Source organism: Geotrypetes seraphini, chromosome 12, assembly GCF_902459505.1.
Source record: "Geotrypetes seraphini chromosome 12, aGeoSer1.1, whole genome shotgun sequence".
Classification (NCBI taxonomy): Eukaryota; Metazoa; Chordata; class Amphibia; order Gymnophiona; family Dermophiidae; genus Geotrypetes; species Geotrypetes seraphini.
The window spans coordinates 71242291-71267008 of record NC_047095.1 but is presented as its reverse complement, the minus strand read 5'-3'; the positions used below and the strand labels follow the sequence as shown (position 1 = coordinate 71267008).

The 24718-nt window shown below is 41.8% G+C and overlaps 1 protein-coding gene across 2 annotated transcripts in view; it reads right to left on the bottom strand.

Annotated features, from left to right (window-relative positions):
* RNF220 (ring finger protein 220) overlaps positions 1-24718 on the bottom strand; it is a 586572-nt gene that overhangs the window by 42059 nt on the left and 519795 nt on the right. For both annotated transcript variants that reach the window (XM_033915741.1, XM_033915740.1), the window contains one exon: positions 20440-20548. In XM_033915741.1, the coding sequence (XP_033771632.1) occupies positions 20440-20548 (109 nt within the window). The remainder of the gene's footprint in view (positions 1-20439; positions 20549-24718) is intronic.

Here is a 24718-nt window from a genome sequence, read left to right as displayed (position 1 = left end):
TCTGTAATCACAATATGATTAAAGATGGCATGTACCACTTTTTCTGCATCTCAATAGTCCTCTGATTCTGGAACCCCCTCTCCCCCCTCCGAATAAGAATATTATACCTGTGGGATCTGTTCTCAAGATCCTCAACTCTAGCTAGACAGTCTTGCACTTCCCTTTGGGTATCTGTTACCACAGTAAGTAGGTCTTGTGTTACTGTTTCTTGATCTCCAAGTCTCCGCTCTGTTTCTTCTATGTGTCCCAAGAGTTTGGCAAAGTCCTGTCTAATTTCTTCACTGCATCCTTAATTTTTCTTTTCACGCCGCAAACTTGCCCTTAATATCAAAAGCCCACTGCTGGAAGTTGGCTTTAGTTATTGGGGTTGAAGGCTGCACATTATGTTGTTTAGGGAAGGCTCCCCTCTATCTCCTCACCCGACACGCTGTCTCCCGACTCTCATACTGACAAGGTGGAGGCTTTCCGCACATGGCGTGGGCCACTTTTATCCAGTCCTTTCTTCGGTTATTTATCCTCATCAAATCTCTTATTTGCCAGCATAATCATATGCCTAGGAAAATCATACATCTCACCACCAATACTGGATTGAGAAAGTGGCAGAAATGAGCAGGTAGTAGGTATTTTATCTTATTGCAAAGTCGGAACTCTTGCTCTAACCAGCCATCTTGTCCGCTGATGTCACTGGAAGCCCTATTTACTTTTTTTCCTTGAGAATATTAACCGTTTAAGACATTATTCTTTGTTTTCTTTTAATTAGATCTTAATCCACAGTAGGACATTACCTCCTATCCCATAACTTTTAATTTCCTCCCTCCAGAGTCATTCATGAGGTACTCTCTCAGTAGGGGAATAACATGGTTACATTTTTGGCCTCTAGATAGCTTACTGAGTGCAGTATTCTGTATTTATCTGGAGTTAATCGAAATAAGTTGTACTGCAGCCTTGAAGCAAAGCACTGTAATATTCCAATCTGCTAGAAATCAATAAAAGGATCAGTACACTGGACCCACAAATTTTTTCAATTCATGTGAGCTCAATAGATAATTGCAAATGTCTAAGTCAGGGGTGTCCATCCTTTTGGCTTCCCTGGGCCGCACTGGCTGAAAAAAACTTTTTCTGGGGCCGCACAAACATGCAAACGCTGCAGCAAGACAGAGGAAGGAGCCGGCAAAATGGTAAACACTTGGGGGCAGCAGAGGAAAACACTGCATCGCCCTCAACCAGGGCCGCACAAAATACTTCACGGGGCCGCAGGTTGGACACCCCTGCCTAAGTCATTATGGAGCTCATTTTCAAAGCATGGAGACCTACATTTACATATGTTACTATGTAATAAGTCTATGTGCTTTCAAAATGAGCACCTACATGTCCCAAATTACCTGCCTAGGATTTGGAACATTCCAGGAGCAGTGCCACTTAAAACGTGCAACTTATACTTCTAAAAGAGAATATTCAACTTCTAAAAAAATAAATTATCTATATATCTAGAAGGGTCACAGAAACAGCAGGTATAACTTGGATCATCAAACATAAATGTTCAAAGTTACATGTGGACATTCTGTAGCATGCTCTAAATGGAAAGCATCACTCTGGAATGAGGGGGCATAGAAGTGAAAGGGGATAGATTCAGAAGTAACCTCAGAAAATACTTTACATGGAAAGGGTGGTGAAAGTGTAGAACAGCCTCCCGGTGAAGGTAGTGGAGATGAAAAATATCTGAATTCAAGACAGCTTGGCTCAAGTATGTTGGATCTCTAAGGGAGAGGAGGTTTAGGCATACTAGATAGGCCACGTGGTCTTGATCTGCCTTCTTTTTTCCCATGTTTCTATGATTTGAAATATTCAAATTAGACATTTCAATTTATATTTGACCAACACGTCTGAATACTGACCTCTCTATAGATGGTAGGTTTGTATATTAGTCACCATTAGTAAAGCTCAAAAACCTCAAAATTACACAGTTCTTTCAGGTCATGTAATGCTTGATTTCAAGTACGCATGTGTAGAAATATTTTGCACATTAGCTCATAGTAATGAATTAAATGACAGTTCTAAGATGAAGACCTGAATGGTCGGTCCATCCAGTCTGCCCAATAGTTACAATTAAATTGTCTTTTTTTTTTACATTTCTGGAACATACACGTTCACCCAGTATTGTCCTTAGGTTCCAACCACTGGAGTTGCCAGCCAAGTTCTTCCAGCCTATCAAACTATCTTGTCATTTGCGAGATACAGACTGCAAGTCTGCCCAACACTCATGTTCCAAATTATTGGAGTTAATGCTGAAGTTTCAAGTTTATTTAAAATTTACTATACCGCCTACTCGAGACTTATACGCGGTGTACAAAAATGGCATAACAATATACCAATACATACTTTTTCTAGGAAGAGAACTTGAGGTTATCATAATGGGTTAAAGAGGAGCTGGAGATGGGTTCCAGCTCAAACTCCATGGACAACAGACTCATCATTAAACCTGATGTTGTGCCCAGTAGGGAGACCAAGTTCCTGGATGCTATAGGTGATTGCTTCCTGGAACAACTTGTCAAAGAAAATACAAGAGGAAATGCAATTCTGGACTTAATTCTAAATGGACTACGAGGACCGGCGCAAGGTGTAGAAGTAGAAGTGACGCTGGGAAGCAGTGATCACAATATGATCTGCTTCAACCTGGACACAGGGGCAAAACATCGATCCAGAACGACGGCGACGGCAACAGCACTGAACTTCCGAAAAGGGAATTTCGAAGGGATGAGAGACTCATGGTGGGGAAGAAGATTAAGAAGAGGATAAGCACTGTAAAAACGCTAGAGCGAGCATGGTCCCTTTTTAAGGACACAGTCACCGAGGCGCAAAATCTATATATACTGCATATCAACAAGGGATCCAAGAGGAAAAAGAACAAGGAACCGGCGTGGCTCACTGTCAGTGAAGGAAGCGATCAGAGACAAGAAGACTTTGTTTAAAGAATGGAAAAGGTCAAAAACAGATGAAAACTGGAAAAAGCACACAGCATCAAAGCAGGTGCCATAAAGCAGTAAAAGTGGCCAAAAGAGACTATGAGGAAAAAATAGCCAAGGAGGCAAAAAACTTCAAGCCGTTCTTTTGATATATTAAGGGGAAATGACCCGCGAAGGAAGCAGTGGGGTCGTTGGATGACCATGGAATAAAGGGAGTGCTAAAGTAGGACAAAGCCATCGCTGAGAAACTGAACACATTTTTTGCGTCTGTATTTACCGAAGAGGATATACACAACATACTGGAAGTAGACAGGCTATATGTAGGAAACAAAGATGGGAAACTGACAGGGTTGATGGTCAGTCTAGAAGAGGTATGCAGGCAGATTGATAGGCTTAAAAATGATAAATCCCTGGGACCGGATGGCATCCATCTGAAGGTAATCAAGGAACTGAAAGGGGCTATAGCTGAACTGCTTCAACTAATAGCCAATCTACATAGAAACATAGAAACTGACGGCAGAAAAGGGCCACGGCCCATCTAGTCTGCCCACACTAATGACCCACCCCCTAACTTCCTCTGTGAAGAGATCCCATGTGCCAATCCCATTTTTTCTTAAAATCTGGCAAGCTTCTGGCCTCAATTACCTGTAGTGGAAGACTATTCCAGCGATCAACCACCCTTTTGGTGAAGAAATATTTTCTGGTGTCACCATGAAATTTCCCACCCCTGAGCTTCAACTGATGCCCTCTTGTTGCCGTGGGACTTTTAAGAAAAAAAGATATCTTCTTCCACCTCGATACGGAAGTCCGACGCAGGCAGGGATCGTGAGAGGAGCCACCGCTGCGTCTTTCAACTAAAAAATGCAATACAGCAGGGAGCAGGCCAGATCGAAAAACAGAACCGTAAGCCGCGCATGTGCACTTCCTATGGGTCGCTACAGCTCACGGAAAACCGGCGCACGCATAGGAAGTGCGCATGCGCAGCTTACCGTTTTATTATATTAGATAATAATTTATCAGATCGGTTTAACTTGCAAAGGGGGTTTAGACAGGGTTGTCCTTTGTCTCCTTTGCTTTTTGATGTTGTTTTAGAACCCTTGTTATTTGCCATTAATCAGCGGGATACAAGGTATTCCTTATTCGAATTGGGAATATAAACTCTCTGCTTATGCGGATGATATACTGCTTTATTTGAGAAACCCAGAAACTACCATTCCATGCTTACTTGAATTGATTGAGAAATTTGGAAAGTTTTCAGGATATAAGATCAATTGGAGTAAATCTGAAGTTCTTCCGCTTAATGTCCATTGTACCAAAGGATTATTTGAATCATTCTCATTTGTTTGGAAAGAAGATGGATTAAAATACTTAGGTATTACTATTAAAAACACAATAGAGGACACAGTGAAGGAGAATGAAAAACTTTTATTAAGAAAAATAACAGAGATGTGTGAGCAATGGAATTCTTTACATCTTTTTTGGTAGGGGAGAGTCCAAACTATTAAATGATGATATTGCCTGTGGTTTGTTATCAAATGAGTATGATACCAGTTTTTTTTCAGGGGTCCTTTTACAAAAAGTCAAATGGTATTCTTATAAAATTTGTTTGGCTGGGTAAAAGGCCTAGAATTGCTTTAGTATCTCTACAAAAGTCAATTGTGGAGGGTGGGGTAAATTTTCCAAATTTTTATAGGTATCACCAAGCCTATATTTTACGTCAGGGTATGTATTGGGTCCTCCCAGAGCTCATGGAAAATGTCCCAGATTGGCTGTATTTAGAATGGTGACTTTGCATCTTTCTCATCTTATTAGTATAAAAATGCCTAGAAAGTATAAAGAAAATAGAATTTTGATAGATACCTGGAAAACTTTACGTTATGTTAGCAATTTATCACCTAATCCAATTTCTAAATCATTAAATCAATCCATTTGGCTAAACGCCAAGATTAAAATTGGTGGATTTCAAATCGTCTGGAAGCATTGGATTATTGCAGGTATACGAACTTTGAATGATGTTATTTCAAATGGTACACTGCTTAATTTTTTACAGTTGCAACATAAATATAGTTTAAATAAGTCACAATGTTTTAAATGGTTGCAACTGAAGCAGGCTATTCAGGAGGGGTTCCCTGGATGGAAAGATCTTGATAATCAGTATAGTTTGGAATTCCTTTGCTTTCAAGTGGATTTCTTGGGACATCAAGCCGCACAGTGGTATAAATTGTTATATGGCTATTTGAATAAAAAACTGGTCTTAGAGATATTTGGAGCATTGAGATCAAGCACCAAATTTCTGCATCTCAATGGCCACGTATTTGGTCTTGGAGAATGAGATGTACAGTGTCTGCATCTATGAGACAAACTTGGTTCTTTTTGTTGCGTAGAGCTTTTTGGACCCCAGTTCGTTTACAAAAGTTAGATAGCTCTAAGTCTAATAGATGTTGGCACTGTAATCTGGAAGCAGGGACTTTAGATCATTTAATTTTTTTCTGTCCTTGTATCAATGCCTTTTGGAAATCAATTTGGTCCCAAATTAATTCTCTATTAGAAAACCATGTAGCCCTATCCTATGATACAGTTTTATTTGGTACTTCTACTTTCAGCAAATAATTAATTGCTATTAATAATGACAGGAGTTGCCATTCAGCATATTACTAGAAACTGGAAAGATTATACCAGACTCAATTACACTTTTTGGTGGAACTCACTATGCCATATATATAAAATGGAAAGAATAATTGCTTTACAAAAGGGGAATTATAATAATTTTAAGAAGATTTGGGGGCCATTGATAGCATTTTGTAATGATTAGACATCTTCTTACATAACAGAACATAGTTAGAAGGGGGGGAGGGTATTTAGAGTTATCATTTTTCCTATTTTTGTTTATAATATATGTAATATTGAATGAATTTAATACTATTGTTGGAAGGGATGGGAGGGGGTGGGGTTTTTATTTATATATTTATGCTGATGTTTGATTAGATTATCAAGTGATTTGTATGATCTAATAGATAGAGGGCTACTGCGCAGGTCCTGGACCTGTTGGGCCACCGCATGGGCAGACTGCTGGGTACGATGGACCTCAGGTCTGACCCAGTGGAGGCATTGCTTATGTTCTTATGTTCTTATTTTATTGTACACTTGTTGTAAGAAATGAAAATGAATAAAGATTTGGGGGAAAAAAAAAAAAAATCTGGTTTTAGTCCTTTATTTAGTACCGAGACAGTAATTGTGGCTATTTTGGACAATTTATGTTCTTTGTTTAGTAAAGGTCTTAATGCCTTGATTGTGCAATTTGATATGAGTTCTGCAATTGATTTAGTGGACCATGGAAAATTGCTGCAATGTTTGGATGCTATTGGTGGCATGAGCCTTTAAACAAGTCGCGCGGCAGCTGCTTAAAACTTCTGACGCTACTGGAAATGGGAAGTTGCCTCAGAGGAGAAGTTTCAGGTAGCTGCACATGATAGGCTTGGGCAGCTCAGAAGCAAAATAAATTTAAATTGTCAGGGGAGGGGAGGGAGATGTTCAGACCACGGCAATTGGGAGGGAGGGGGGCTCTTGGACTGCATGAAAGGAAGTGGAGGGGAGAGAGGAACAGACATTGAAGGGAAATAGTTTGGAGAGAGTGAGGAGCAGATGTTGCATGGAAATGGGTAGAAAGAGAAGGGAACACAGGGGAGGGAAAGGAAGAGCAGACACATGTTAGTGGGTAGGAGAGAGTATGCTGCATGTTAGTGGGTAGGGGAGAGAAGGGAGAATATGCTGAAGGAAAGTGAATAGGGGAGAGAGGGGAGCTGAGAGGATAAAGAAAAAAGGGTACATGCTGGATTGGGGAGACAGATACCAGATCTGAAAGGAGGAGAGAGATGCTAAAAACCACCTGGGGAAGGGAAGGAAAGATGGAAGGGAAGAAGATAGAGATGCCAGAAGAAGTTGAATGCCAGACTAATAGGGAGGGGGGTGGAGGCAGAGATGGAAGGGAGAGGCACAGTAACAGAGCGAATACCATATGGAAGAGGCAGAGAGAAGGCAAACAGTGGATGTAAGGAAGAGAATGACCAAGGAGAAAACATGCTCTCTTCACCCATCCCCCAGCAAAAGGCATACAAAGCAAAAAACTATATGACGAACTACTAGCCAGCAGAGCAGCGAAAATAGACTTCCACCTCTCCAAGCTACTGACCAAGATGACCAACTACAAAACATTCAGGAAAGAACTGAAAACTATACTTTTCAAAAAATTTGTCAAATGAGCTAACAAAAACCTTATAAACCCTCCCCCAGATCCCATCATTCATGCTAATCTTCAATTCGTGTAAACTCACTCTATCAACTCTGTAAGCTCCCTGGGAATGCCCAGGCCAACTCTTTTTGTAAACCGCCTAGAACTGAAAGGTATTGGCTGGATAGAAAACACTAATGTAATGTATTAGAGGAGAGGTGTTAGAATGGTTTTGGGGCTCTCTCATGTCTCGCACCTATTAAGTTTGTTTCAATAATGATCTTTCAGGTATTTGGAATAATTCACCTGACTTTCTGCAAGGTTCACCATTGTCCCCAATGCTCTTTAACGTTCATATGTCATCATTAGGTGCACAATTGTCTCAGCTGGGGATAAAGCTGTTTAGTTATGCAGATGATTTTACGATCATTATTCCATTTGCTATTTCTCTTTCTGAAGTTATTCCTAAAGCAACAGAAGTATTAGGTCTAATGGCGCAATGGATGACTGAATTTAGACTGAAGCTTAACTCAGAAAAAACGAAGTTTTTTGTAGCTTCACTGCGCCCATTTGATACTAAAACATCATTACGTATAAATAAATTCAGCTAACCTATTCAATCTATTATTAATGTTTTGGGACTAATACTGGACCAGGGCTTGACTATGAAGAACCAGGTGGACTCTTTGGTCAGAAAAGGTTTCTTTACTCTTTGGAAACTTCGGTCTGTTAGGGCGTATTTTGATGTTCCATCATTTAGAGTTTTGGTACAGTCTCTTATACTAAGCCAGCTTGACAATTTCCCAAAAGAATATGCAACGATTGCGAATAGTACAAAATGTGGCAGTCAGGCTGATTTTTAGGTTGAAGAACTATGATCATGTAACACCCTCTTCGAGTACTGCAGTGGCTGCTTCTGATTTAAGGCTTTGTTTGGTTGAGCTTTTCTCTTTTGCAACTGACAGACATAAGAGAAACTCGCCTCTGAATTTTGTTTTCTCAACTGTTAGAGGATATAAACTTTAAAAACATCATCAAAATCTTTTTTCTTATCGAGCAACGTTATAGGGTAAGGATTTAGAACAATTGCTTTTGCTTACTGACACTTATGGGGAATTTAGGAGACATCTAAAACATATCTATTTTCAAAGTATTTTGGCAGCTAATTTGTAAAAAATTTTATTATGCATTATTTTGATCATTTTAGTGTCTCTAATTATTGGCTTTTAACTTTTTTAGTTCTATTCAACTTCTTTTATTGTTTTTTTTAACTATTGTAAACAGCATAGAAATTTACGGCCTTGCGGTATATAAACTGATTATTATTACTATTACCTTTCTTCCAGAGTATACATACTGAGGTCTCTAAATCTGTCCCATACGCTTTATGACAAAAACAACTAACCAATTTTGCAACAGCCCTCTGGACCAACTCCATCCTATTTACATCTTTCTGAAGGTGTGGTCTCTGGAATTGCACAGTCTTCCAAATGGGGCTTCAGCAGAGACTTTTCTTAAATCTGAGCACCTCCTTCCTCTAGCTTGTAGAATTTCTTCCAAGTATAACAATCTTTTGTTTTCAGGTCTTCCTTCTTTCTTAACTAGCCTACTGGTTCACTAATCCCTTCATCTCAGCAATGCCTTTTGACTGTCCCTTCCTTTAGGACGATCGTCTTGGACGTTCACAGAAACTCCTTCTTCTCAGTTATGGCTCCCACTCTGTGGAACTCTCTTCCTCTATATCTTAGGGCTAAACAATCTCTTATAAACTTCAAATCTCAATTAAAAGCTTATTATTTCTTTGCATTTGAAGATTAGTTCCTTTATTTTATTCTCTTTATCAAATTATTTCTTTCTCTATTTCCTATTATCTTCCCCTCCCCCTTTTACTGTCCTTGAAATATATTGTAATTAGTCCTGCCCATGAAATATATTGTAATTAGTCCTGCCCATCTTTCCCTCTTCTTCCTCCAGCCTAATTCACTTACCTCTCTGCCAATCCGATTCCGATCCACGCATGCAAATGAGGGGAACGGCATGCAAAATAAGCAGGGACGCGATTCACAACACAACTATCGCGATCTGACTGGGCTGGCCAGTCAATCCAAGATGCAACTGCTAGGGACCAGTCGCAAATGTCCTTTCCGACTCTCCAGCTCCATTGCCACCCTGCTCTCTGCTGCCCCGAATCTCTCCTGCCCGCCGCCCTGCTCTCCCTCGAATCCCTCCTGCCTGTCCCCCTTTTCACCCCCAAATCGCCGCCCGAACCTCTCCTGCCTGCCGCCCTGCTCTCCCCCAAATCTCTCCTGCCCTTCTCTGCAGATAGCCCGTGGTATTAACCCGCGGGTTAAAACCATAGGCTTGCTGGGCTAAAAAGTAAAGTAAAAAAAAAAAAGTCGGGGCTTGGACAGGTCTTAGACACATGCACAGACTATCTACTGATGGTCTGTGCATGCTTCGGGATCGCACATTAGCGATCAGTGCCAGTAGATGGGGCCGTTCCTCCGATCGCCCCCATTTGAATATTACTAGTTGAAGAATCCATCGGTCCTGCCCGGATCGATCATGATCAGGCAGGTTAGTGAATCTAGCCCTAAGCCTTCTACTGTCAATTCTTTTGTCTTGATTGTCTGCAAGTACATCATTCTTCCCTGGGTTTTACTTTATAAACTGCTTAGGTTTTACTATGTTTTCATTTTTGTGGTATATCAAATAAAATGAACATTTTGTGGTTGTATTGTAATGTCCAAGTGTTCTGGTGAGCAGTGCAAAATCAATTACAGCAGGGGTGCCCACACTTTATGGGCTTGCGAGCTACTTTTATAATGACTAAGTCAAAATGATCTACCAATAATAAAATTTAAAAAAAACACAAAGCACACTGAAAGGCAGAGAAAATGTTAATTATTCATATTCCGGGTTTTTTCAAAGAGGTCACGGCAGATGACTCTATGCAATGTCACCTCAGTAACAAAATACAAAAATAGACAAATACACCCCCTCCCTTTTTACTAAACCACAGTAGTAGGTTTTAGCACAGGGAGTTACGCTGAATGCCTTGCGCTGCTCTCAATGTTCATAGGCTCCCTGCGCTAAAAAAACGCTATTGCGGTTTAGTAAAAGAGAGCCATAGTGCAAAATATAGACAGCAGATATAAATTCTCAAAACAGACACATTTTGATCACTAAATTGAAAATAAAATCATTTTTCCTACCTTTGCTGTTTGGTGATTTCATGAGTCTCTGGTTGCACTGTCTTCTTCTGACTGTGCATCCAATCTTTCTTCCTTTCTTTCAGCCTCCTGTATGTTTCCTCTCCTCCAGACCTCATTCTCTCCCCCAACTTTTTCTGTCTCCCTGTTCCCCCTTCTTTCTGTCTCCCTGTCTGCCCCCTTTCTTTCTTTCTCCGTGCCCTCCCCCAAGCCACTCGGTTTGCTGCCACCGCCATCGGGGAACTGCCCCCAAGCCACCGTCATCCCAAGCTTTCCCTGCAGAAGCATCGCGCTGACCAGCATTCCACTCCCTGACGTCAATTCTGACGTAGGAGAGGAAGTTCCAGGAAAACAAGGCATTTCTCCTCATTCCATCCAGCTTGAGCCCCATCTCCCCTTGACCAGCATTTCCCTACTGTGTCTGTCAGAATTACCATTCCACTTATTTTCCAGCATCACCCTTCTTTGTGTCCATCTCACCTATATCCCTATCTCACCACTTTTTCAGAATCTTCATTTGTCTCTGTCCTTGTCTTTACCCCATGTTCACCATTTGCCCTTTCAATGTCTTTATCTCCCCCCCCCCCCACTTTTTCAGCATTACTTCTATATCTCTATTTCACCTCCTCCTCATGTCCCCTCTGTATCTCTATCCTTATTCAGTAGGTCCTGCTTACCCTTTCTCTTCTTTGTGTCACTATCTCCATTTTCAGCTTTCCCCCCTTTTCCTTTGTTAATGCACCCTGTAGCCAGAATCTTTCCACCCTCCCTCCACTCCGGCCCAGCCCAGTATGAAATATTTCCTTTTGTTTCCCCCCCTCTCTCTTTCTTTCTCTCTTCCCCTCCCTCACCCACGAGTCCTGCATCTGACCCTCTCCCTTCTATCTGCACCCGGCAACACCCTCTGCTCCGCGGCTCTCTTCAGCAACTCGTCAGCAGCGGTGATCAAGACAGGCTGCCGACATCGAGGCCTTCCCTCTACGAGTCCCGCCTTTGTGGAAAAAGAAAGTTGAAACAAGCGGGACTTGCAGAGGGTAGGCCCCGACGTCAGAAGCTTGTGTCGATCGCTGCTGCTGAGTTGCCGAAGAGAGCCGCGGAGCAGGGGGTGTGGCCAGAAGCAGGTAGAAGGGAGAGGGAGATAGGAAGGCTGTAGAAGCTCCGGAGCATGACACTGACCCCGGCCAGGATGATTTCTTTTTCAGGCTGCTGCTGCCGCTGCCACGCCCCCCCCCCCCCCCGAAATGACAAAAACAGCCTAATGCCCGGCGTCGGCGTCTTTGACGTTGGGGAGAGAAAGGCTGATAGGCCCGGTAGATCGGGACGGCAACACGAGTCTATCACGGAGCCCGAGATGGGCTCTGCGATCGACTCACGTTGCCTTCCTGAGCTACCGGTCGATCGCGATCGACGTGTTGGGCACCCCTGAATTACAGCATCAGTGAACATTACCACTACCTATTTCCCTATGTATAGGCCGCGGCCTATATATGGGTTTTGTAAGCCTGCCCAGTGGGTGCAGCTTGCAGATATGGGGAGGCCTATACAATTTTTTTAAATCGTCCCCCCTTGCCTCCGAGGCCAGGCTGGAAGAGGCTGTGAAGCGGTAAGGGTCCAAGGTGGGTGAAGGCACCAGACAAAGCTCCTTCAGACTCAGGCTTCAGGTAGGCAGCGGCATGGCAAGCAGCGCTGGATGCAGGAGAAGCAGGGGCGCCAGCAAGGAGGGATTGTCGACTAGGGAGCTCTCCTTTCTGACGCACGGTGGGCTTAAGCGCTTGACCAGCTCAGGCAGTTTGGAAATACTTGGCCTCGCGCTGCAGCCGGCTTCGCTCGGGGAAGTAGTCGGGCAGTACCAGCTGCAGGTCCCGCAGGTGGTCAAGGATGTAGAGGAAGCCGTCATGGTCGAGGAAGAAGAATCCCTTGCCATCGCGCACCAGCTGCTGCTTGTGTGAAAATGTACGCCCGAGCAGCGAGTCCGGCACAGCGAGCAGCGTGACATGGCGGGTCACGTACACCTGCCTGCCCATATTCAGCTCTACCAGCTCTGGGAAAAATGACAAAAATGAGCTGCCATTCGTTGGGCAGTCCGCTAGCTGTGTTGTCCGGCAGAGCCATGCCTCTGGGCGAGAAGCTGAGCCTTTCCCCTACCTCAGCACCACATGCGTTAAGCTATCTTTAGCTGAAGGAGGGAACGAGGGAGGAAATGGGGGGAATAATTAAAAAAAACTGTATAGGCTGCCTGTTACTGGTAGATAAGTCACAGCTAATATAATGGGGTGGCTTATCTACCAGTATTAAAACATGTATAGGCATTTTTTGCTGCCTATACACTGGGGCGGCCTATATGCGGGGAAATACGGTACTCCTAGGACCTGAATAAATCAGTGCCTGATCTCTCTCCCTAGTATTCTGTTAACAGAGCTAAGCTACTTACTGTCCAGTGCTGGAGATTGGAGTGTCTTTTCTGTAGCTAAATGGTTGAATAAATTGCATTATGAGTGTGAAATAGATACGGAATCCAGGAAATCCTTATGTAAAGGAGAACGAACCTTAACAGCCTTTTTGTTAAACTAGTCTCATTTATGACTGAGTTAGTGGCTATGCTAAATATTATTATTATTTATAAGACATCATTGTGCCCAGCTTTTACAGGGCATTTTTTGCAGTTCTTTGCTGGGGTTGGGGGGCCAAAAAAGCAAACAAGATGCTAGGAATTATTAACAAAGGGATGGTTAACAAGACTAAGAATGCTATAATGCCTCTGCATCGCTCCATGATGTGACCTCACCTGGAGTATTGCTTTCAATTCTGGTCTCCTTATCTCAAGAAAGATATAGTGGCACTAGAAAAGGTTCAAAGAAGAGTGACCAAGATGGTAAAGGGGATGGAATTCCTCTCGAATAAGAAAGACTAAAATGGTTAGGGCTCTTCAGCTTGGAAAAGAGACGACTGAGGGGAGATATGAGTGAAGTCTACAAAATCCTGAGTGGAGTAGAATGGGCAATTCTAATGATTAGACACCTTTTTATTACATAGGACTATATTTAATGTGGGGATGGGGAGGTATGTTATGTGATTTAATGGGTTTATTCCTGATGAATGGGATGGGTGGGGGAGGGGTCTTTTTTATATGCATTTGACAATAATTGTTGGAATGTCAAGTGATTTGTACAAATTATTTGATTGAATTTTGTACACTTGTTGCAAGAGTTAAAACTGAATAAAGAATTAAAAAAAAAAAAAAAAAAAGAACGGGTACAAGTGGATCAATTTTTCACTCTGTTAAAAATTACTTTTAAAACCAATAGGTGGAAATATTTTTTCACTCAGAGAATAGTTAAGGTCTGGAACACATTGCTAGAGGTTGTGTGTGGTAAGAGTATGGCAAAAAAAGAACCAAGAACTAACCAAAGTAGCTTGGAGAAACCTAATAAAACAATACAAAGCCAAACTTAAAGAAAAACGAAGAGCTTACTACTCCAAACTAATAGGCACAGAATCCATAGACACAAAGAAACTCTTCCAACTTGTGAAAAGCCTCACAGACACACAGCCATTCCTAGCCACTCAAGGAATCCAACCTCCAACAGCCACCCAACTAGCAGACCACTTCAAGAACAAGATCGCTACCATCAGAGCCTCCTTCTCCAATTCACCGACCCTCCTAGAAGAGATCATAATAAACCCAACAACTGATGAAGCCACTGCAGCCGACAGACACTGGTCCAACTTTAAAAAGGTGCAATGGTGGGACTTTAACCAACTCTACAATAAATATAGTCGAGCCTCATGCGACCTGAATAATTGCCCCTCATATTTACTAACAAATGCCTCCCCCAAATTTAGAGCTTGCCTATTGCAATGGATCCAAACAACGCTCACGGAAGGCCAATTCCCACAAGACCTAGGAGAAATCATAGTCACTCCAATACTGAAAGACCACAAAGGACCAATAGACACCCCTTCCAACTACCGACCCATAGCCTCCATTCCATTTTATGTTAAACTAATAGAAGGTCTGGTTGCCCAATACCTCACCAACTACCTTGAAGACCACAACCTACTCCACCCAACTCAATCAGGGTTCAGATCCAACCACAGCACTGAGACACTGCTAGCCTCCCTTCTAGATACAGCCCGACAACACCTTAGCAAAGGAAGAAGGATGCTGATAATTCAACTAGACCTCTCAGCCGCATTTGACCTGGTTGACCACAGTATACTTCTTCAGATATTAGAAGCAATAGGGATCTCAGGCGGAGTATACAATTGGTTCCAAGGATTCCTCAAAACAAGAACATACAGAGTAAAAACAAAAGATCTAATATCGGAAACCTGGACCAATCCCTGCGGAGTACCTCAAGGCTCACCACTCTCACCCATGCTCTTCAATGTCTTCATCGCCTCCCTTGGTACCCTATTAGACAAACTCGAAGTAACCTCATTCAGCTATGCAGACGATATAACCATACTCCTTCCCTTTGACTCACAAGACCCCACTACAACAGATAACCTGGTAAAAACCCTAGAAATAGTGGAAAACTGGATGACAGAACACAAACTAAAGCTCAATCCAGACAAAACTAAATTTCTACTGCTTGAAAAAGACAAAACCCCCTCGATAACAGAACTAGAAATAAAAACCACCAAATATCCTATACAGACCACTCTCAAACTCCTTGGAGTAACAGTAGATAGATGTTGCACTCTTCAGGTGCAAATCAACAAAATCACACAAAAAGCATTCTTTACCATGCGCAACCTTCGCAAAATTAGAAAATTCTTCGGCAAAGAACAATACAGACTCATAGTTCAATCCCTAGTCCTAAGTCTACTGGACTATTGCAATATCCTCTACCTTCCTTGTCCCACCTACCTAATAAAACAACTACAGACTGTCCAGAACACTGCCCTCAGACTGATCTATTCCCTTCGAAAATTTGACCACATCACCAACGCCTTCCTAGATTCACACTGGCTTCCAATACAAGCCCGCATCCAATTTAAGCTATATTGCATAATATTCAAAACATTAAACGGAACGGCACCCTCCCACTTAAACAACCGCCTAAATAGGAACCTCTATTCCAGACAAAGGAGAACCCAGTCCCCTTTCTCCTACCCCCCTTATAAAGGAACTAAGCGCAAAAAGATGTACGACAACCTACTAGCAACACATGCAGCTAAATTGGACCCCTCCATCACCAACCTACTGACAGCTTCAACTGACCTCAAAGCTTTTCGAAAAGAAATCAAAGCCATACTATTCAAGAAATACATTCTAATTTCCTAACCCCACTCCTCTCCCCTCTCTCCCCTTCTTAGGATCCTCCCTTCAACATGTGATTTAGACCTAACGCCTTTAACTGTATTCCTCTTCCTGAAAACGTCCAGCTATCGTTTAGATGTATTAGGCCCTACGTCGTTAATTGTATTCCTATTCCTGGAAATGTCCAGTTATCTTTTTGTTGTAATCCGCTTAGAACTGCAAGGTACAGGCGGAATAGAAGTCATTAATGTAATGTAATGTAAGAGCGGATAGCAAAGCTGGATATAAGAAACATTTGGACAATTTCCTGGAGGAAAAGTCCATAGTGTTGAGAAAGGGGAACAAGCTCACATTATTATTGTCAGAAAAACAACCCCCCCCACCAGTTCACCCATACAACCCCCAACCCCAACCTCAAATCCCTGAAAGGGTCCCAATACCTGGTATCCCAAAGGAGCAGACCAGTTACAAGTAATAGGATATAGTCCAACAGAGAAGACAAGCCCATAAGAAAGGCAAATACCAACCAATCCCTGTCCCCAGTCCCCACCCCCGGTCCTCCTTCAAGTCTATCCCAAGATACCAAACAAGATGGAGATACATAAATTTCCAGAGAAAGCAACAAGTACAAGCAGCATCCCCATGCAACAGAGCAATCAATCAACAGTTCAATAAGCGACTACGAGTCCTTGGGGGTCAAAGTGTTCCAAAAAGGCTCCCAGGTTCGTTGGAATATGTACCCAAGTAGGGAAGAAAAGTTCTGTACGTCTCTGCGTTCCCACTGCAACAGGGTGATCAGTCGACATCACCAAAGAGAATAATCAGGACTCTCCACCTCCATCCATTTAAGCAGGATGCACTTTAAGGCTATCGTTACTGCCCACCGGAGGAAAGCAGCAGTTCCCGGTCGACGAGGAGAAAAGTGAAGAGGAACTCCAAATAAGAGCAAAGGGGAATGTTGGATGCGTATCTGCCAGATCCGTTACACAAAATTAAAAATGGCTTCCCAAAATGCCTGAATGGCAGGACAGGACCAAAACATGTGTCCCAAGCTTGCTTCAGAAGCATCAAAGCGGACACAGGCAGCATTTGTTCTAAACCCCTTTTAGGGGAGATATGCAGTCTTAAAACCAATTTGCAATGTTGTTCCCAATAGGTAGTATATTTACAGAATACAGATAACTTTTTGATAGCATTAGTAATAACCTCATCAAGTAACTGTAGGGATAGATCATGAGCCCATGGGACTAGGCCTTATTTTTGGGGTAGGGCTTATATTAAGACCTACCCTGAAAATGATGCTAGGGCTTATTTTCGGGGAAACACGGTATTGAATTATGACTTTCTTTTTGTGTTCATGCACCGTTTTCTGCATACTGTTTGATTAAGATCTCTGCAAATTAAAAAGAATTGGCTGATTTGTATTGCAAGTAATTTAGGGCCTAAATTAATCCCCTTGGCATGCGACTCAGGGTGGGTTTGTGTAAGGAAGGGATATAATCTGCAAGACAATTAAAGTCAAAATGTGTTGCAACCTCAGGCAGAGCTCCGAATGTATTGTGATGAAACATAGTATATTTAGATACATTACTAGAGTCTGAAGTTCACTGATCCTATGGGTTGAAAAGATGCTACCAAAAATGCAACCTTCCCAGTCAGATCCACAATCCTCAAGAGGCCAGAGGGCTTTTCATCAGCTGTGTTAATATCACAGGGAGGTCTTTGATAGTGCAGATGCAGCAGACTCTGAATTGACTCCCCAGTCATTAGTAATGGTGTAGAAGCTTCCAATAAAGATAAAGATAAGCTTTATCTAAAGGTCACAGAGAAATCAAGCCACTTCCAGTTTTGTTTGGGCCATGAGATGGACTCCAGGACCTAGTGTCCAGCTAACCTTTTCTTCACAGATACTTCTGGTATGTGAGGCACTGAATCAGAGAGACCATTTCCCCTCAACAGTTTGCACTAGAGAGCTGCACAGGAACGGGGACGACGGGAATCCCGCGGGTTCCCCCTTCGGGTCACAGGGATCCCGTGGGGTCGCCCCCTAGGGTCGAGGGGATCCTGCAGGGCTGGATGTACTCAGCCGCAAGGCTCGTCTTCTCCCTACCTGCCCTGCCGCAGCACACAGCCGAACGGAAGTCTTCCCGGTGTCAGTGCTGATGTTACCATGAAGGTAAGGGGCAGGGAGGGAGAAAGGGAGGAACGGTGGAGTGAAGAGGAAAAGACGCTTAAGGGAAATGGGTAAAACTGAAGGGGGAGAAGGATGCTGAAAAGACATGGGGAAGACGGGGAGGGGGGAGAAGGACGCTGAAAGGACCATGGGAAGACAGAGGGGGGAGAAGGACGCTGAAAGGACATGGAAGACAGAGGGGGGAGAAGGACGCTGAAAGGACATGGGGAAGACAGAGGGGGGAGAAGGACACTGAAAGCACATGGGGAAGATGGGGGGGGGGGGAGAAGGACGCTGAAAGGAAATGGGGAAGAGAGAGTGGGGAGAAAATGCTGGCAGGGAAGAAGACAGAGATGCCAGACTATGGGGGGAGCAGAGGGAAGAAGATGGGTGCCAGACCAATTTGGAAGGGGGGAGAAAGGGAGAGGCACAGTAACAGAGCAAATGGAAGACGCAGAGAGAAGAGAGACAGTGGATGGAAGGAACTGAATGAGAACATTAGGAAAGCAGAAACCAGGCAACAAAGGTAGGAAAAAAAATTCTATTTCTTTTTTTTTGGCTTCAGGATAAAGTAGTATATTAGTTATGTTGATAAAAATTTATAAACATTAGAGGCTCTGGTAGAAACCCGTTTACAAAGTATGTATTCTTCCCAATTAATATTTCCAAATTAATAAAGTCTTTTTGATGAGAAAAAAGAGCCAGATATCAGCGAATAACAATAAACTTTTATTGATAATGACAGGATTCGCCATTCAACATATTACTAGGAATTGGAAAGATCATAGTAGACTAAGTTATAAGTTTTGGTGGAATTCACTTTGTCACATATATAAAATGGAAAGATCATTAGCTATACAACATGGTAATTATAAGAATTTTATTAAAATTTGGGAGCCATTAACGAATTATTGTAATGATTAAATGCCATTTTTTTTCTATTGAAAGATACACCATCTAATGCTGGGAGGGGGGAGGATCACATTTTATTGTTTATCTCAGAAAAGAATAATGGGTAGGGGTGGGGGTGGGATGAGGGTTAATTATAATAATACATATAAGATACAGTAATAAGAGTTGCAAGTGTTGTACTTTAATGTTGTTTATTTAATGCTTGTACACTTGATGAAAGTTTGAAAATGAATAAAGAATTTAAAAAAAAAAAAAATAAAGTCTTTTTGCTTATTTGTAAATGAGTTTCTACCAGAGCCTTTAATTCAATAGCATAATTAAATGAAATAACTATTTCTGAAGTTTATAGGGATGGGCGGGGACGGAGGGGATTCCTCACGAGGACGGGTGGGGATGGAGGGATTCCTCACGAGGACGGGTGGGGATGGAGGGATTCCTCGCGAGGACGGGTGGGGATGGAGGGATTCCTCACGGGGACGGGTGGGATTCCTCACGGGGACGGGTGGGATTCCTCACGGGGACGGGTGGGATTCCTCACGGGGACGGGTGGGATTCCTCACGGGGACGGGTGGGATTCCTCACGGGGACGGGTGGGATTTCTGTCCCCGCGCAACTCTCTAGTTTGCACTCAGCAGCTCAATGATCCTGCTTTAGTGCTGTCTTTTGCACTGGTTCAGTGGACCTGAACTTTTTCAAATCTTCATGAAGGAACAGCAGTCCCATCTTGAGGATAACAATGGCTTTTGCTGACACAATACTCGCCATAGATTTCATGGTGTTTAATTAGGGTGTGCAGGCAAAACCACTTTATGTCATTGTATTTGGTTTTATTTTTCATTGGTGTCATAGCACACAATACAAAAATACACACCCTGGTCTGCTTGTCATACCTTACAAGTGTTAACTGATAGGACTCAAAAGAAGCACATTTTTCCAGAAGAATCCAAGGAACTGACACAGATGGTGAAAAGGACAGACTATTAATCCAGAAAGGCACAAGTCAAAGAACGTTGCAAATGGGGTGAAAAAACTGCCAATGAGCTACACTAGCCACACTGTAAGTGACCAAATGCAAGTCCCATTCTTACCAAAAAAAAAAACAAAAAACAAACCATGTGGGAAATCTTTAGAAAACCCATCTTGGTGTATTCGTTATGTGTGTGAAGTATGATTTATTGACTTCTCTGCACAAAAAATGGCTGAATGCCTTGAAGCGAGGACATTGGCTGAGAACTGCAGAGTGAACCAGCCCTCGCCTTGTATCCCAGACCCCACCCAGAAAGAAGCAGGCCTCACTGCTCCACATCTCATTTCCTTTTACCTTGATGTGGAGAGGAGTGAAATGAGTGCTAACTAATGCACATAAGGGCCCAAGTTTGAGAGTAACGTTGGCCTGCAAGCTGTGATCCATTAGATGGAGCTGCAGCCCTTCCTTTAAGGGGCAAAAGAAGACACAAAACTTGTCAGGACACAGGATATCCTGCAGACACTCAAACAGAGATAATGGCCAATGCACACATTTACTCAAACCAAAAGTCAGAGGTATTTTTCCTAACGCGAGAAAAATAAATAGAAGCAAATTTGTAAAGAAACATTACTAGCCTCCCTCCCTCCCCTTCTTTTCTCCACCACACAATGTAACAAGACGTTTCCTTATTGATTGCCACGGCTGGAACACTGCTCACCATGCAAATGAGACATTTATAGCGGTCCCCACGGGAGAGCTGTCTTTCTAACTCACGGATACGAGCCTTTAGTGCTTCAAGCGTTGTCACCGTGGAATCTTCTGTAATTCTGCAAGAACAACAAAGAGTCAGGCTAGGCTCATGACAAGGACAGTTGCCCTTAAACAAAGATATTCAAACAGTGCAAGCTCTGTACTTTAAACATATTCAATATCATCAGCTGGTCGTTTAAAGAACTAAAATCTCTCTTCTAGCCTTCATTTTAATTTCATTCCAAAGGAGCTTTTGCTCTTGAAAGTTTATGAAAGTTCATTCAATAATCTGAATTTAAACCAACAAGAGCACTGCTGTGCTGTTCACTATCAGAACTCTATCCAGGGATCCCAAGAATACAAAACACAAAAATACAGCATGGAGACTTGGCTCAGGTAAGAACATGTTTAATAAATGGGCTCATGGCTATTATTGCTGTAACGATCTATCTATATATAAAGCACACAAAAAGGTGTTCTACCTAGATTAACAAAGATAAAACAAGCAGGAAAATCTGGCCAACATTCAAACTCAAAGGATACAGGCAAATACCAAAGCTCATTTATACATTTTTTTCAAGAGAATTCAAATGACTTGTCAAGTACCCATGCTGTTAAGTCCATTTCCTGAGAAATTTATATATGTGTGTGTTTTCACCCTTTTGAACATGTCACATTTTGCTGTCTAAAAAAACTACAATTAATTAATTAATTTCACTGATCTACACAACATACTTTACATTTTCAAAGTGAAATAACAGTAATTAAGATGAAATTTGGACTTACCTGTTCATTTCTTTTCCTTGTGATCTGCCAGACCAGTCCAAATGAGCAGGTTATGTCCTCCTGACAGCAAAAGCTCAGGAATGACTTTATACCCCTTACTGAAGGTTAGTGTTGCCATTAATTCTTCTAGGGATGGGAGGGACGGATTAAATATTTCATTAAGTTGATAATGAGAGAAAATCAAGTGATGTTTTTAAGTTCAAATGTTATTTCCTGATGCACTTGTTGTAAGTTGTAAAAATGAATAGAGTACTAAAAAAAAATAATAAATAAATTCTTCAGTATCCTAATTCAAAGGCAACTGTTGTGTTTTGAGTTTCCAATTCACCCCCTAAGCCAAACCTGTTTAACCAAAAATGAGCTAACTCCATACACCAAGGGTATGACTACCATCAGATTGGGCTACAATATATTACTTCTTAGCTTTCTGAATTTGTCAGACTGAGAATCCTTGATCACCATGACCTCCATGAGTGGGTTCTAGGCTGGTGGCCTGGCAAGGTGCAAGGAAAAAACATTAACAAGAAAGTCCAAATTTCACCTGCCTTATTTAATGTTTTATATTCCACAATCTTCGGCAAGATGAATGGGATGTGCCCAAGCTCTACCCAGACTGGGTGGAGAAAGCCATAGTAGCTCTCACTTTCCAGACTTATATACTTAAGCTAATGCACTTAGAGAAGGGGTACAATGGAGGTAAAGGCACTGCACTGTCCACCATTATCCTATAGAAAGACAGATTCTAACTTTGGCTACAAGGACTCCTGTGCTCTGAGTGAACTCGCAAGTCCTTTGGGACTTATCACCTAGGATAACAGCAACAAGAGCTGGCATCTCCTTGACTCCTCTTGAAAACAATGCTTTAAAAACTACTGACATCATAGACCAAAGATCTATACAAAATTCAGAAGGAACTGGGCACCTACAGCATCCAAAAGTGGCTGACAATTGACCTGAGAATGGCCACTCCTGCACCACGTAAAAAAAGCCTGGGTTTTTTTGCCAGAAATGAAACACTACTCCCAGAAAGGAAAAAGTATTGGGCACAAAGATTCTTTCCTTAAAAAAATTACCCAAACAGCCCCAGCACCTAGAGCAGCGGGTCTCAGTCTTTTTCAGCTGAGACAATGCTCATATATATGACCCACTGCATACATGACCCTCACAGACCTCTGGTCCGATACAGTATGGCAGTTCTTATGAATTAAATGTAAAATGCTCTGAAGACACAGAAATTCCATCTCCTCTTTCCTCCCCCCCAACAACAGAACCAGCATATTTTCTCCATGGAAGTTACCATACAAAAGTGGGATTTTACAAAGCTGCGCTGCCAAAAAGCCATAGGAATAGAATGCATTACTTGGTAGCAGGACCCAAAAACAAATAAAGATTAAAAATTTCTGAATCGCATGTCATTTGAGTAATAACTCATGTGGTCTAGTACAGTTTATATATAGAGAGAAATTTTAACCAACAAAGTTCTCTCAACTACTAAATTTATTTTTGTGGACCAACAGAAGGTGGGCGACTTGGAATAATACTTTCCTTTACCAACACCAAAAATCCTCGTTTTGGGGGGGGCGTGGCTTGGCGCGCGCGATACAAAGACGTGTGATCATGTCGCTCCGTTCCCCAGGCAGCAATTTAGAAAATAATATACCTTATTTTGAAGAAATTTCAAGTTTCTCTTGTATCGGAAGGTATATAAGAATGGCGAGCACAAGGCAGGGAAAGATCAATTCAGCTTTCGCGAATGCTGGCACGGCAAAGCACCTCAAACAGGATATGGTTGCCGCATCTAAAGCCCCGCTTCCGGATGAAGAAGAAAGTGGGAGGAAAGAAATAATGGCGGAACTGAAAAAAATCTCGCAACAAATTCAAAAAAACGCGGAAAGCATCCGTGAAATAAAAGAAGAGGTTTTAAATATAAATAGACAGTTGGAGGCAGTGAATCAGAAAATGACCGTTTTAGAATCCAGAGTGGAGCAGGTAGAAATGGCTGCAGCACAAACAAAGGAAGACAATAAACTTATAAGAGAACTGCAGAAGAAACTGGTGGACTATGAAAATCGTGGAAGGAGGAAGAATATTAAAATTATTGGATTGGGAGAAAATCTGGAAGGGGAAAATCCGATACAATTTTTGGAAAATTTACTTCCAAAATTGCTTCAGTTAAATACAAGGTTCCCATTAGAAATCGAACGTGCCCACAGGATTCCTTTCAAACGGTCAGTTGGAAATTCAAAGCCTAGACCTCTGATCTTTAAGCTGTTAAGGTTCAGCCAAGCAATGGAAATCTTGAGTTTGGCAAAAGCAGACAGAAATTTAAACTATAAGGGCTCTAAGATCATATTTTTGCCAGACTATGAAAAAGGCACTGTAGCTGTGAGACAGCAATTTCTTCAATTAAGAGCTCAGCTGAAGGAAAAAGGTTACAAGTACGGGTTATACTACCCGGCAAGAATGATAATTTCTTTGGGGAACAAATCACTTTATTTTGATGACCCAGAAAAGTTGAAAAACTTCCTTACAAATCCAGAACCCATGTCTAAGTGAAGCTGGTCAAGAAAGAAGAAAGAAGAAGTGAAGCAGATTGACTGTATTAAAAATTCATTTTAGATCCTGCTAATATATTTTAGTTAATTAAAGTATCAGGGTATATTGGCAAAGGGGGATATAATAAAATATTTTAATAAGTAGTAGATATGATATAAATGAACAGATATTCTTGAAGGGAAATAGAGATATATGAAATTAAATGAATTTGATATGAATTTTAATATTTTAAGTAAAAGTTATGTCTTTTAAGGATTTTTGGGTATGGATGGGGATCATTAATTTACTAATAAAATATTATGGGATAATTATTAAAATATTAAATATGGGGATAAAATTGAGTTATGAAAATTAATTTGAATGCTATTATAGGTAAATGAACTTTCTTTGGATGGTTATTTAAGGTCAATATATTAATTGATTTATAGGTATGATAATATTTGAATTGAATATATTTTTAATAATATATGAGTTGAAATATTTTTAAAGGTTGCCTGGGGGGAGTGTGGGGTTGCATTTCCTATGTGCGTTACAAGTTTATCCATGTGGAGGAAGGGTTTGGGAGGGCTAGGGTTGGGGGGAGTATTAATAATTTATTTAGTAACTAGTCTTTAAGCCCGTTACATTAACGGGTGCTAGAATACTGTTCACCCTCTATGTTGCCCCTTCCATTCACTGCCCTCTCTTCTCTTTCCATCTCTCTCTTTCTCTCCCATATGGCCTCTCTCCATCTCCTCCTTCCTTTTGCCTTGGTCTGGCATACCTTCCTCCTTCCCTCCTAGCCATTCTCTCCCCCTCTGCTCCCTTTCCTCATTTAACTACTTCATTGGGCAGCAGCAGCATTCACAATTCATTGCTGTTGCTGGCTTCAGGTCTTTCTCTCTGGCCGGTCCTGTCTTCATGAA